General features: G+C 43.4%; 1 protein-coding gene across 1 annotated transcript in view; it reads left to right on the top strand.

The window, feature by feature from the left end:
* Positions 1–508: 508 nt before the first annotated feature.
* The window catches only part of OLFML2A (olfactomedin like 2A), a 78,033-nt gene continuing 66,639 nt past the window's right edge, over positions 509–11,902 (top strand). The window contains exon 1 of the mRNA XM_075259370.1: positions 509–704. Coding sequence (XP_075115471.1) covers positions 636–704 — 69 coding nt within the window. The 5' untranslated portion in view covers positions 509–635. The remainder of the gene's footprint in view (positions 705–11,902) is intronic.

Here is an 11,902-nt window from a genome sequence, read left to right as displayed (position 1 = left end):
TACATGATGGTAGATGTGTATGACGTATCTGGTTGTACATGATGTTAGATGTGTATGACGTATCTGGTTGTACATGATGTTAGATGTGTGTGACGTATCGTATCTGCTTGTACATGATGGTAGATGTGTGTGACATATCTGGTTGTACATGATGGTAGATGTGTATGACATATCTGGTTGTATATGATGGTACATGTGTATGACATATCTGGATGTACATGATGGTAGATGTGTGTGACATATCTGGTTGTATATGATGGTACATGTGTATGACGTATCTGGTTGTACATGATGGTAGATGTGTGTGACGTATCTGGTTGTACACAATGGTAGATGTGTGTGACATATCTGGTTGTACATGATGGCAGATGTGTATGACATATCTGGTTGTACATTATGGTAGATGTGTCTGACATGCCCTTGGCTGGGATTCTTAGAGGTGTTCCTCTACGCTCCTCCTTTCCAGCTGAAGAGGCTGGGAGACAGTGAAAGAGAATCAGTTCCCTATCAGAGCTGAGGGAGGCAGCGCAGGGAATCTGTCCAAAGCTTCGCCCCGCCACCAGCCATCTGCTCTCACTGCCTAGTACATGACTAGTCCTGTCTATCAGCAGTGTGGACACTAAGCAGCTGCAGCCATGTGGGGATATATACAGTGTACGCTCCTCTCTCTCCTCTTCTCCACTGTAGTCACAGCAAACAACAAGGTAGGAGGATTCACACTCAAAATATTCTCTGTGAACTTTCGCCAACAATGGGGGGAAAGTTTTGCAGGAAAACTTATATGATGATAGCTGTCACCTCCTGTGTCTGCGGCTTTATCTGCGATTCCATGATGTATCCTGTTTGCTTCTGTTAGAGTCGTCTATGCTGGACAATAAGCAGACATCTCCAGTAGCTTCTCTGGTGTCTTTGAAGTTGTCAGAAAATCCTGTGACTATTTACATGTAGATATGACATTGCCTTGCACATGCCTGATGGTTCATCTGCTCCATTGGCTTTATATGACATATCGGCTTGTGAATGGGTGAAACCAGATGAATTAGACCTAAATATCTGACTTTATCATTGCTGATATGGACTGAGCTTCCTAATTCTCACCGCTATTTTACTGGATGAGCATTGCTTGTGGCTGACTACTTGGAGACTTAGGCAGGTGCACAGTCATGTAAGGGAATGCATGGGGGGTACCGACTTTCTTCTTTAAGTGGGGTGCTCTGACAAGTCATTGAAAAAGGTGGGATGTGTATTTACTGCAAGGAATCCTTATCATGTAATGTAATATTATGACATATTTTGTATACAAAAAAATCAAGGACCGATAGATTTGTTTGCAACTAAAAGTTGCCATTGCAGCACCCTCAGGGTCACAATGCCACTCCATTCACTTACATTAGTGAAGAAGTCGCAGCTCGTGCAATGGCCGAAGTTGCCCTAAATGTCAAAGATCTGACTTGAAAGTCTTGGATTCCCCATCTTGATGCTTAGTTTCCTTTGTTTCTGCATCTTGTTCTGTTGCGTTGAGATAAGGCTCTGTTCACACTTCGTTGTTGCACTATGAAAGCTCCCACCTTGTATACTGTATCCATTCACTTGGTGTATACCTAAAGAGTGTCCCTGGCTCAGAAGGTGTCAGAAAACCTTTCTGTATAGAGTAGCAAAGCATGCAGAAATATACAGAGAAAAACAACTATATGCATTGTTTTTCCTATGGGGTCTTACAGATGACTTATACCATATTGTGACCTATATCAGAACCTTCTGTTCCAGATGTCTACTGGGAAATCCTCCCAATGTGCTCCTAAGTAAAGCAATGACCAAGTGTGAACAAAGCCTGATGTAGTAGATTTGACTATACTATACATTGAAATATTAAGTCACATCAGTGAATAAAACGTTCAAAATTGAGTAAAATTTTGATAAAAGTACACGGTGACTGTGCTTATAGCGGTAGATGTGATATAGCAGTTACAGACAAATGACACACATGCAATGTTACTTCAAACTGTGTGTTGTGCCAAGTGACAAACTCAGCTTCGCTGCGCCATCCTAAACATCCATATGACGTCATTACAGAAGTGATAAATTATGTCAGATAAACTTTCCTGCTTTCTGACATTGTGGTTTCCTATAGTTAGACCCCGTAATCCAGACAAAGGGTTATGTCACATGAGCGATCCCCCACCAGGATCTCGCTCTTGTCTTCTGTTTGACATTGTAGTCAATGAGGCAGAAAATCCAAGCAGTGTTTTTGGTAAGGGGGCCAGTAAGCGAGTGACTACAGTAAGATCTACCGATAATCAGCTCGCTTCTAGGTTATTGTATAAGGGTCCATTTACACGGTCAGGTTTTCTGATGCAGTTTTTTTAAATAAAAAAAAGAGTAAGAAGAGTAAAAGTGCGATCTTTACTTTATACTTTCTATACCTGGTCTGCACGCAAAAACCTTGTGAGGATGAGGCCACACATTTCAGAAATGCAACGTTTTTCCAATGACGTTTCATTGTTTTTGTTGTCTTCAGTGATAAGATATCCCGCTGCAGCAGTTTAACCGATTGCAGAAGTTGCAACATCTGTATACGGGGAGGAGGGGGGAGGCAACAATGAAGACCACAGCAGAAAAGCAATCACAAACCCCAAATGTTTCTGCTATGTCTTCTTTCCACTGCTTTTGTGATGCAGTTTTTTTTTTTTTTTTTTTAAGGTGTATTGCACGGCCTTAGCTCTGGCATATTGCAACAGAAAAACACCCTAGGAAAAATGCATGAAAAACACTGGTGTCTTTTTTGTCTCATTTTCGTAGAGGTAGAATTATTTTTCTCATTCACTTTGCTGGGAGTGTAAAACGCAGAATTTTTCTCCGTTACATTTGTACAAAGCCAATAATTCAGAGTTTCCGCAACATTTCCGCCATTTCCCTGCCGTAGTAGAGCCTGACTACATCATGTTCAGAGATTTTCACCTATGGTCTTAGCGATTTGCTCCTTGAGACTAGAGATACTAGAATCATTCCACTTGTAGCAACATCATGTATCAGGGATATACATAAAATATACTAATTTAAGGGGACGTTCACAATGGCCGTAGAATCTGATGTGCAGGATGTTATAGAGCAGGAGGAGCTGAGCACACTCATGTATAGAAATGTAGGGAAAGACTTAGTTCCATTTGTTGATTTACATCCCTACTCATTCTATGCTTAGGAGTTCAGTGTGTAGTCCTACTTGGTGATGGACAAATAATCCCTATATATATTCTTATGGTAAAGGCTGTCAATGTGATTACTTATTTATTGTGCTTCTATAACCCTAACATATGTTGTAGTGCTTTTCAGACATTGTCATTACTCACTTTCTCCATGGCGCACAGGGGGCGCTCTTTGTGTCTTTTCATACTGCCTAATATGTAGAAATAGAGTATCCCCATTACTGAGCATTGCAGGATGGGCAGAACATTAAAGTGCTGAAAAGTAAAGCAATCTTATGAAGGTTTTTTTGAAGTCTAGATATTGATGGCTTCTCCTTAGGATTGGTGTCGATCAAGAAGGGGAGGGGGGGGGGGGGGGCGGGCATGTCAAAAGATCGCCACGGGGCCCCGCCATTCCTAGTTACGCCACTGGATAACAGTAATGTTTGTAGTCAGAATAACCCTCCATGGTGGAAGGTTCTGCACGTTTCTAATACATTTTGAGACAGATTTAAGAAGATGTCAAAAAACTTTCATGGGTTATGTATCTGTCAATTCATAGACACATTATGAAGACACCCCTGTCCCAGCCCGGCCCGCCCTGCTCTGCCCACATTTGCACAATGTGGCAAGCACGACACAGAATGTTAATGGTGTACCCTATACAACAAGCCAAAATGCATCCAACACTCCCACCTGCAGAGGGGTCTTTGGGCCAAGGTGTGACTTCTCCCTCTCCACCCCATATAACTACACTTTTGGATTTCTCCCACCCTCTAGTCTTCCCCTATAGCTCTGGTGCTGGAGATATGTCATCACATCAGCTCCTTGGCCATGACTTGTTCCTATTCTTTTCATCCAAGGGACCAGGGAAGAATTGATCCATCTTGCTGGATTTTCCGTCTCCTGTTTATAGCACAAACAGCTGTTTTGTTGGCTGAACACACTAAAGCCGGCCATACACTTTAGATCTATATCGGCACATTCGCAGATTTCCATAGGTCCAGCTGATCGTTTGATGTGTATGACGATTTTATGATTCTGTTTGCCAGATTTGCCCAACACTTCTGTTTTTGGGGAGATAAGATGACAGTGGCTTTCTCCCCTTTCCCAGTTCCAGACACATGCGCTGTTCACCCCAGCAGATTGTGCATGTGTTTGGGGAATTAGGTACGTTCCAGGTGGTGAAAATTTCTTGGCTGCAGGTTTTCGTCTAATGTCTTGTCTCCTCTTTAATCTTCCCAATTCGACCCTCTGATGATTTTTCTTAACCCTTTAATTATAAGATTATCCCCCGCTGAGCTGTGTCTAGAAGCTAAGGTACTCTTCCGTCACCACATTCCTGGCTTCTGTATAATCTGGAATCCATCCACTGATGGCGGCACTAGAAATCCATTCGATCTGGACAGCTGCATCACACAATTCTTGTGTCCCCCGGACACTTAACTCATTCAGCCCTGGACAGATTATATTGTTATATTATCATGCTGACAACAGAGATATACAAAGAACAAAGTTTTAGTTTCATCTTTTTGTCAATATTTTTGGGAAACAAGGTACAAAATACAATACCAGCATGCAATGTATCAACTAGCGGATAGAAGAGAAATGATCTCCTGATTCAGACCTCCCAGCTTATTCTATGGTCAAAAAAGGGAACACTTCTGGCTAAGGGCTCGTTCACATCTGCGCCCGGCACAAACTGTTCCGTTTCCTGCATAAAACAGAGCAGGAGACGGAAACCTGCAGGATTCTTTCTCACCCATTCATTTGAATGGGTGAGAAAGATGTCCGGCCGTGAGCGTTTTATGCTCTCTGCCGCGAAACCGGGTTTTTTAATCCGGACACAGAGTCGGACATGCAGTACTCTGTGTCCGGATTTAAAAAAACGGTTTCGCGGCGGAGAGCATAAAACGCTCACCGCCGCTCACGGCCGGACCCAGTCTTTGGTTTCCGCCTTCTTGAATGCAGAAGACGGAAACCACAGAACGGACTGCTAAACGCAGGTGTGAACCTAGCGTCAGGGGTTTATTCACATAACCATGTTCCATCCATATAATGTGTTTTGCCACATTTTCCAGACTGTTCACGTATGTTGGATTAGCGTTTGCAGAGGTGGTGGCATATGACAGTGTGATATATGTAGCTTTAAGGGGTTGTCAGGATTGCAGTCCAGGAGGGGAGGGATATAAAATAAATAAAATTAATACTTCCCTGCACCTTAGGGTTGGTTCACACTAGCGCTTGTATTCCATCCACATGGAGACCCTACCGGACGGAATGCAATCGCAATTGCAAGCAATGTACTTGCAAAGCAAATGGAGCCCATAGACTATAATGGGCTCCGTGTGCTAGCTGCGCACTGCCCGCACGAATGAACTGTGCGGGCAGTGCGCGGCAAGCACACGGAGCCCATTATAGTCTATGGGCTCCATGTGCTTTGCAAGTACATTGCTTGCAATTGCGATTGCATTCCGTCCGGTGGGGTCTCCATGCGGACTCCTTGCGGACGAAATACAAGCGCTAGTGTGAACCAACCCTAATACTCCGTTCATGTGTTGGAGTGTTGGTATACACTGTGGCTGTCTTGTGTATAGCTGCAGTGGTCCCATTGATGTGATGTCACCACTGCAGGCACTTTCTATACAAAGAGCCCAGGGACAGAGGAGATCATATAGGGAAGTATAAATGTATATGAAACTGGGGGCAGAGATGGATGAGGGACATGAAACTGGGGACAACTGGAGGGGGCATTAAACTGTGGAGGTAGCTGGAGGGGGACCTGTCTCCCTCTAGTTGCCCCCAGTTTATTGTCACCCTCCAGCTACACCTATGGTTTAATGTCTGCTTCTAGCTGCCCAAGTTTAATGTCATCCCCTAGTTGCCCCCAGTTTCATGTCCCACTTCAGTTGCCATTAATTTTAATGCCCCCCTCCAACTACCCCCACTGTTAAATGTCCCCCTCCAGCTGCTCCAGTTTAATGTCCTCCTCTAGTTTCCCCCAGTTTAAACTGGGGCACGCACCAGGAAAGGGACCTAATACTGTGGGGTAGTTGGAAGGGAACATATAATGTATGGGCGTAGGAGGATTATACTGTGTGGGAGCACACGAAAAATGACTGAGAATGGACGGAGTCAACATAATGGTGGGTGGAGCTAAATATGCAGCAGCGCGCACATTTTGGCCCTCTTTCTGTTCTTCAAAGGTTGGGAGGTAATGCATATATAATGTAGCTGTAGCCATATATCAGCTGTACATGGTATTGCATTCAGGCACAGCACTGTATATCTAATAGTGGCTGTACCTGGTACTGCAGCTCTGTCCAATTCAAGGCACTGTCATATATCATGCAGCAGCTGTACATGGTATTGCATTCAGACACAGTGTTGTATATCTGTCAGTGACATTGTCTGGTACTACTACTCAGTCCCACTCTAGTGAATGGGACTGATTTGCAAAGACATTAAAGGGGTATTCCCACGTCGCATACTCACCAGTCTTCATTGCTGTAAAATCTTCTGTCTTCCTGCTTTGTTGCGTCATTGGTGGGCGGGGTTACATATGCAAAGCCAGCGGCGAGATGCCGCTGGCCCTACGTGCATGCTCATAGATGGTGAGACCAGTCTAGCCTTCACAATGCGAATACAGACCCGGCATCCGCCTCTCTCTATTACAGCGCTGGCTTTGCATATGTGAATACAGACCTGGCATCTGCTATAATAGAAAGGCGGATGCCGGGGACGGTTAGACGCCGGCACAGATGCCTGCGACATCGCTATGCTCCTGCCCTGCATGAAGCCAGCAGCGGCGATGCTATTTGTTATTCCGCTCCTCCCTGGCTTCATGCAGGGCAGGAGCATAGCGATGTTGCAGGCATCTGTGCCGGCGTCTAACCGTCCCCGGCATCCGCCTCTATTACAGCGGATGCCGGGTCTGTATTGGCGGTCCCTTCCCCCCAAAGGGTAAACTACCCCCCCTCCAGGCTCGCCCCCGTGCACTTAGCCCCTCCTCCCTCCCCCCTCAGAGCAGCAGATACTTATGACCAGATAAGTCAAGGGATGTGTAAAAAAAAAAATGAATAAAGTAAGATAGAGGACAAACAAAGCAGTTTTGCTGAAGCAATGTATTTAAGAAAAGTCTTACATTCACATTAACAAGCAGTATAGATAGGATCCTTGTGATGGGACAACCCCTTTAAAGTCTGTATTAGTTAATTGTAGTTTCTAATAAATCTGTCTTGCAGGGCTTGTGCATATGCTCAGCAGCCAATCTGAACAGTCAGAGCTACAGTTCAGTTATTTTCCCAAACAGCTTATCCATAAACTGTGTCAATTTATTTCAGTGTAGCTGAGCTGTAATACCAGACTCAGCCTATAAGCCAGAGTGGCGCTGTTGTTGAAAAAAAAAATTTAGATTTTTTTTTTTTTTAAAATGATCCCAGACAACCCCTTCAATTTTAGAAGACAAGCTGGATCATTCACTTCAGTTTGTAATTCCTGGTTCACACTTGCTTATGTGTTCCGTTCTCAAGGAGTCTGAATGAGGACCCCCCGGCCGGAATACAAGCGCATCTGCAAGCGCTGTGCTGTTAAAGCGCACGGACCCCATAGACTATAAAAGGACCTGTTATAGTCTATGGAGTCCGTGCGCTTTAACAGCACAGCGCTTGCAGTTGCGCTTGTATTCCATCTGGGGGGCCCTCATGCGGACTCCTTGCGGACGGAACACATAAACTAGTGTGAACCGACCCTTACCTGGAAAGGTCATGTTTGTTATTAGCTTTCCGATATCCGGTAAGGACCAGTTTTATGGATAATCTACACTACAAAAACTTACTATACTTGACGATACTTGACTATAAATTTATCCAGTATCATTTACAGAATTGTCCAAGGGGCTTCTTGACATTTTCACATGCCTCGATTTTATTTATATCAAGTCTATTAAAATTCCCGTCATATTCTGGGGTGGAAGGATCATTAGTGTGGAGGCCACAAACAAAGGCTGCAGATGTCACACTTCGCAGCGTAGACAGGAAATTCTTATCATAGACTATAAACACGTTAGTCCTCCATTAATCCCGATGAAACGAAATCTGCTTCAAAAGCCTCGACTTGCTGAAACTACTCGTGCCAAGTGCTGTTACAGCATATTAGAAGACAGATCATGTTAATGGTCCTTTCCCTGAGGTTATACTAAATCACAAGAAAATTATTACTACTTACTATGTAATCACATGATGGCGAACACGGTAATTTGTGTTACTTAGGACATAGTGAAACCGCCCTTAAATCAAGGAAGTGCTCCTCCTTGCATTTGGGAGTAAGTTAATATATTTGAGCAAATTGCTCTTTAGTAAAGGTTAATATAGGTTATTCGGGACTGTGTTATTGTTTGATGTGGCTTCTTCACTACTTACCAAGAACAGCGCCATACATTGTACAGTGGCTGTGCCTGGTATCACAGATCAGTCCCATTAATTTTTTAAATGGACAGACCCTGCAGAATGTCAATATGACCAATGGACCAACAAGTCCTAAGCTGGTCATTGATCTTCCCGGCAAATTTATTTGTTTGCTAGGGGTACTGGGAGTAGGGCCTAGGCTACCGGATGGCTGCATTTTGAAAGGTGACCCCTTTAAAGGGGTCTAGAAATTTTTATTTGCTATGTAAGGGTTAATGTTCTCCTTTCTGACAGTGAAAGGCTGTGTATCATTATCTTCTCACTCCAGCTCACCAGAGGGTGGGATTCATAAATTCATAACCATTGCAGTGCCAGTCATCTGAGGAAATCAAAAAGGAGATCAAAGAACAAGATCAAAGTCCAAGCACAGCTGCAAACATTGTCGCCCCTATAGTTACGTCAATGGCGATATGCTTTAAAGGGGTCACCCCCTCTCCAGCAATTGGGCCCCCAGTAATTAGGACAATGAGGGACTAAAAGTCCCCCTAAAGTCTCCCTGTGAACGGAGCACTAGTGCGCTTGTATGACCCACGCTCCATTCACTACTATGTGGATGCTAGTACTGTAATCTTTGGTACACATACTTGAAGGGTCCCCACTTGTCAAAATAAATAATAAAACGTAACTTTTACTCAATATACTAATAAAACTCGTCCCTACTCAGTCCTTCTTACTATAAAATCATTACCCTCTTTTTGATACTAGGTAGGGTATCGTATAGATTTTCAGTTACTGAAAATCTATACGATACCCTACCTAGTATCAAAAAGAGGGTAATGTCAGTCCTTCTTACTATAAAATCATTACCCTCTTTTTGATACTAGGTAGGGTATCGTATAGATTTTCAGTTACTGAAAATCTATACGATACCCTACCTAGTATCAAAAAGAGGGTAATGATTTTATAGTAAGAAGGACTGAGTAGGGACGAGTTTTATTAGTATATTGAGTAAAATTTACGTTTTATTATTTATTTTGACAAGTGGGGACCCTTCAAGTATGTGTACCAGTTAAGTTTCTCTACACCCTTGTATACTTACTGTAATCTTTGACAACACCCGCAGCCCCATAGAAGTGAATAGAGCTCCGATCATGCAAGCGCACTGGTACTTCATTCACAAGGAAGCTTTAGGAGGACTTTAAAGGGGTATTCCCAACTCACATACTCATCAGTCTTTACTGCTGTAAAATCTTCTTTCTTCCTGGTTTCTTGCATCATTTGGTGGGCGGGGTTTCACATGCAATCTGCCGTTTAGCCCCGCCCCAAATTCGTGTGTAGCTCCGCCCACCCATATTGGATTATGAAGTACAGGCAGCAGCAACTCCATTCTGTGTTACATACAGACACTGCCTGTCTCTGCCATAATGAACACAATTGAATTAGCTAGTCTGATAACTGGGAAAACAGAAGAAATGAAAGCAGCTCCTCTCCTCTATCTGAAAGCAGGATGCTAGGTCACGTGGTGTAGACACAGGAATAGCTAGATACACAGGCTCGCTCCCGTGCACTTAGCCCCTCCTCTCCCCTCCCTCAGAGCAGGCAGATACATCACTTGACTCATGAGCAGCTAAGTCAGGGCTGTGGCCACAAAGAATTGAATAAAGTAAGATATGGACAAACAAAGCAGTTTTGCTGAAGCAATGTATTTAGGAAAAGTCTTACATCCACATTAACAAGCAGTATAGATAGGATCCTTGTGATGGGACAACCCCTTTAAGTTCCCATCCTAGTGTTTGCTTCAGGACACAGTGGGTTGGAGTCCCAGGGATTGAACACTTATCCCCTGTCCTGTGGACAAACCCTTTAAGCCAATAGGAGCTGAGATTCAGTATTGACTTCCAGCCACTATACAGGGCATGGAGCCAAATGCTTCCGACTCTAAACAGTATATAGCACGTGTCATAAGTGGCAGTGAGCAATTGACCAGGCATGGTCTGCCTATCAGGATCTGTCGGCCCCCCACTGATCCGATAATTATTGCTTATCCTAATTTATAGTACCACTTGCGCGAGTCTTTTTGTGTAGAATTGTGGCTTTTTGGGGTTTTTTATGCCCTTCATGACAGTATCCTGAAAAATGGGCATGTAAGAAGTAAGAGGGTACAGGGGGTGGCGCCTCCTGTGGCCTGGCAATTTTTTTTAGTGTTTTAAAAATTGGTTTCAAAATTATAGCTGAAATCTAACACCTTCTTGTTTCATGGATTTGAGTTTATGGGACATAAAGATTAGAAGACGTGCCTAATTTATTGACGGGCAGGTACCTCTTAATACACTAAAGTGTGCACGTCTTCCATCTGGCACAGAAGAGCTCAAGAGTAGGAAACAGCAGATTTGGTAAATCCCTCACTGTGTGTATAACTCCCTAATCTATGATTCACAGGGCAAAGTTAGTGAATATTTCCTATAGTGTTCAATGATATTCCTTAAAGAATAGTTACAGTATATATGCCAGAACCCCAGAACATGCATAAGTCACTGCTTTCGAAGTGTATTGTCTAAGATGGATTTAAGGACATCATTTTGTTTTATTAGGTCAACCTTTGATAAGAGGTTAAAAAAGGAACCTGTCACATTGAACATGCAGTCTGGTCTGCAGGCAGTATATAGAGCAGGAGGAGGTGAGGAGAGTGATATATACAATAGATGTGCAGGAGAGAATTCTGTATATATTATATTTTATTCATTTCCATCTATACACTTACATATACATGCTTGACTCAGTGGGCGTAAGTTTTCTTAATAATGAGAGGGGAACAAGCTGCTGTCAGGCACTTCTAGTAGTGGGTTATTATTAGTATCTGCCATCTTAAAACCTAACAGCCCGATCCTTCTTTCACCTGACGTCTGCCATCTTGGGGAAGTCAGGACACCCTATATATTAGATAGTCATCAGGTCCTAATATAATCTGTGGGTTTGGCTGCTGTTAGTCCACCGTGTACAGTCAGCTATAGTAGTGAACGTCTTACATGTTTTCTATGTAATGCACAGAGTAGTTATCACAAGTGAAAGGGTCCGGCGCTTGTACACGACATGTAGTGCAGCGATTCTACTTGTGTCAGCTGTTCCTGGTATATTATTGTAATAGGAAAGATGGCCTCACTCCTTTCTCCCACCCACTACAGAGGTGGGACGGTGATTAAATGTTCCAGACCAATTCTCCGGGGTGTAGGTGTTTCTCTGCTGCCTACGTAAGGGGGATTTCATTATTAGACATGCTTGCAGGGGTCAGATGACATTAACATTTCTTGTACTGGG

This window comes from Leptodactylus fuscus, chromosome 11, assembly GCF_031893055.1.
Source record: "Leptodactylus fuscus isolate aLepFus1 chromosome 11, aLepFus1.hap2, whole genome shotgun sequence".
NCBI lineage: Eukaryota > Metazoa > Chordata > Amphibia > Anura > Leptodactylidae > Leptodactylus > Leptodactylus fuscus.
The sequence above is the reverse complement of the archived record's forward strand: the minus strand, read 5'-3'. Positions and strand labels throughout refer to the sequence as shown.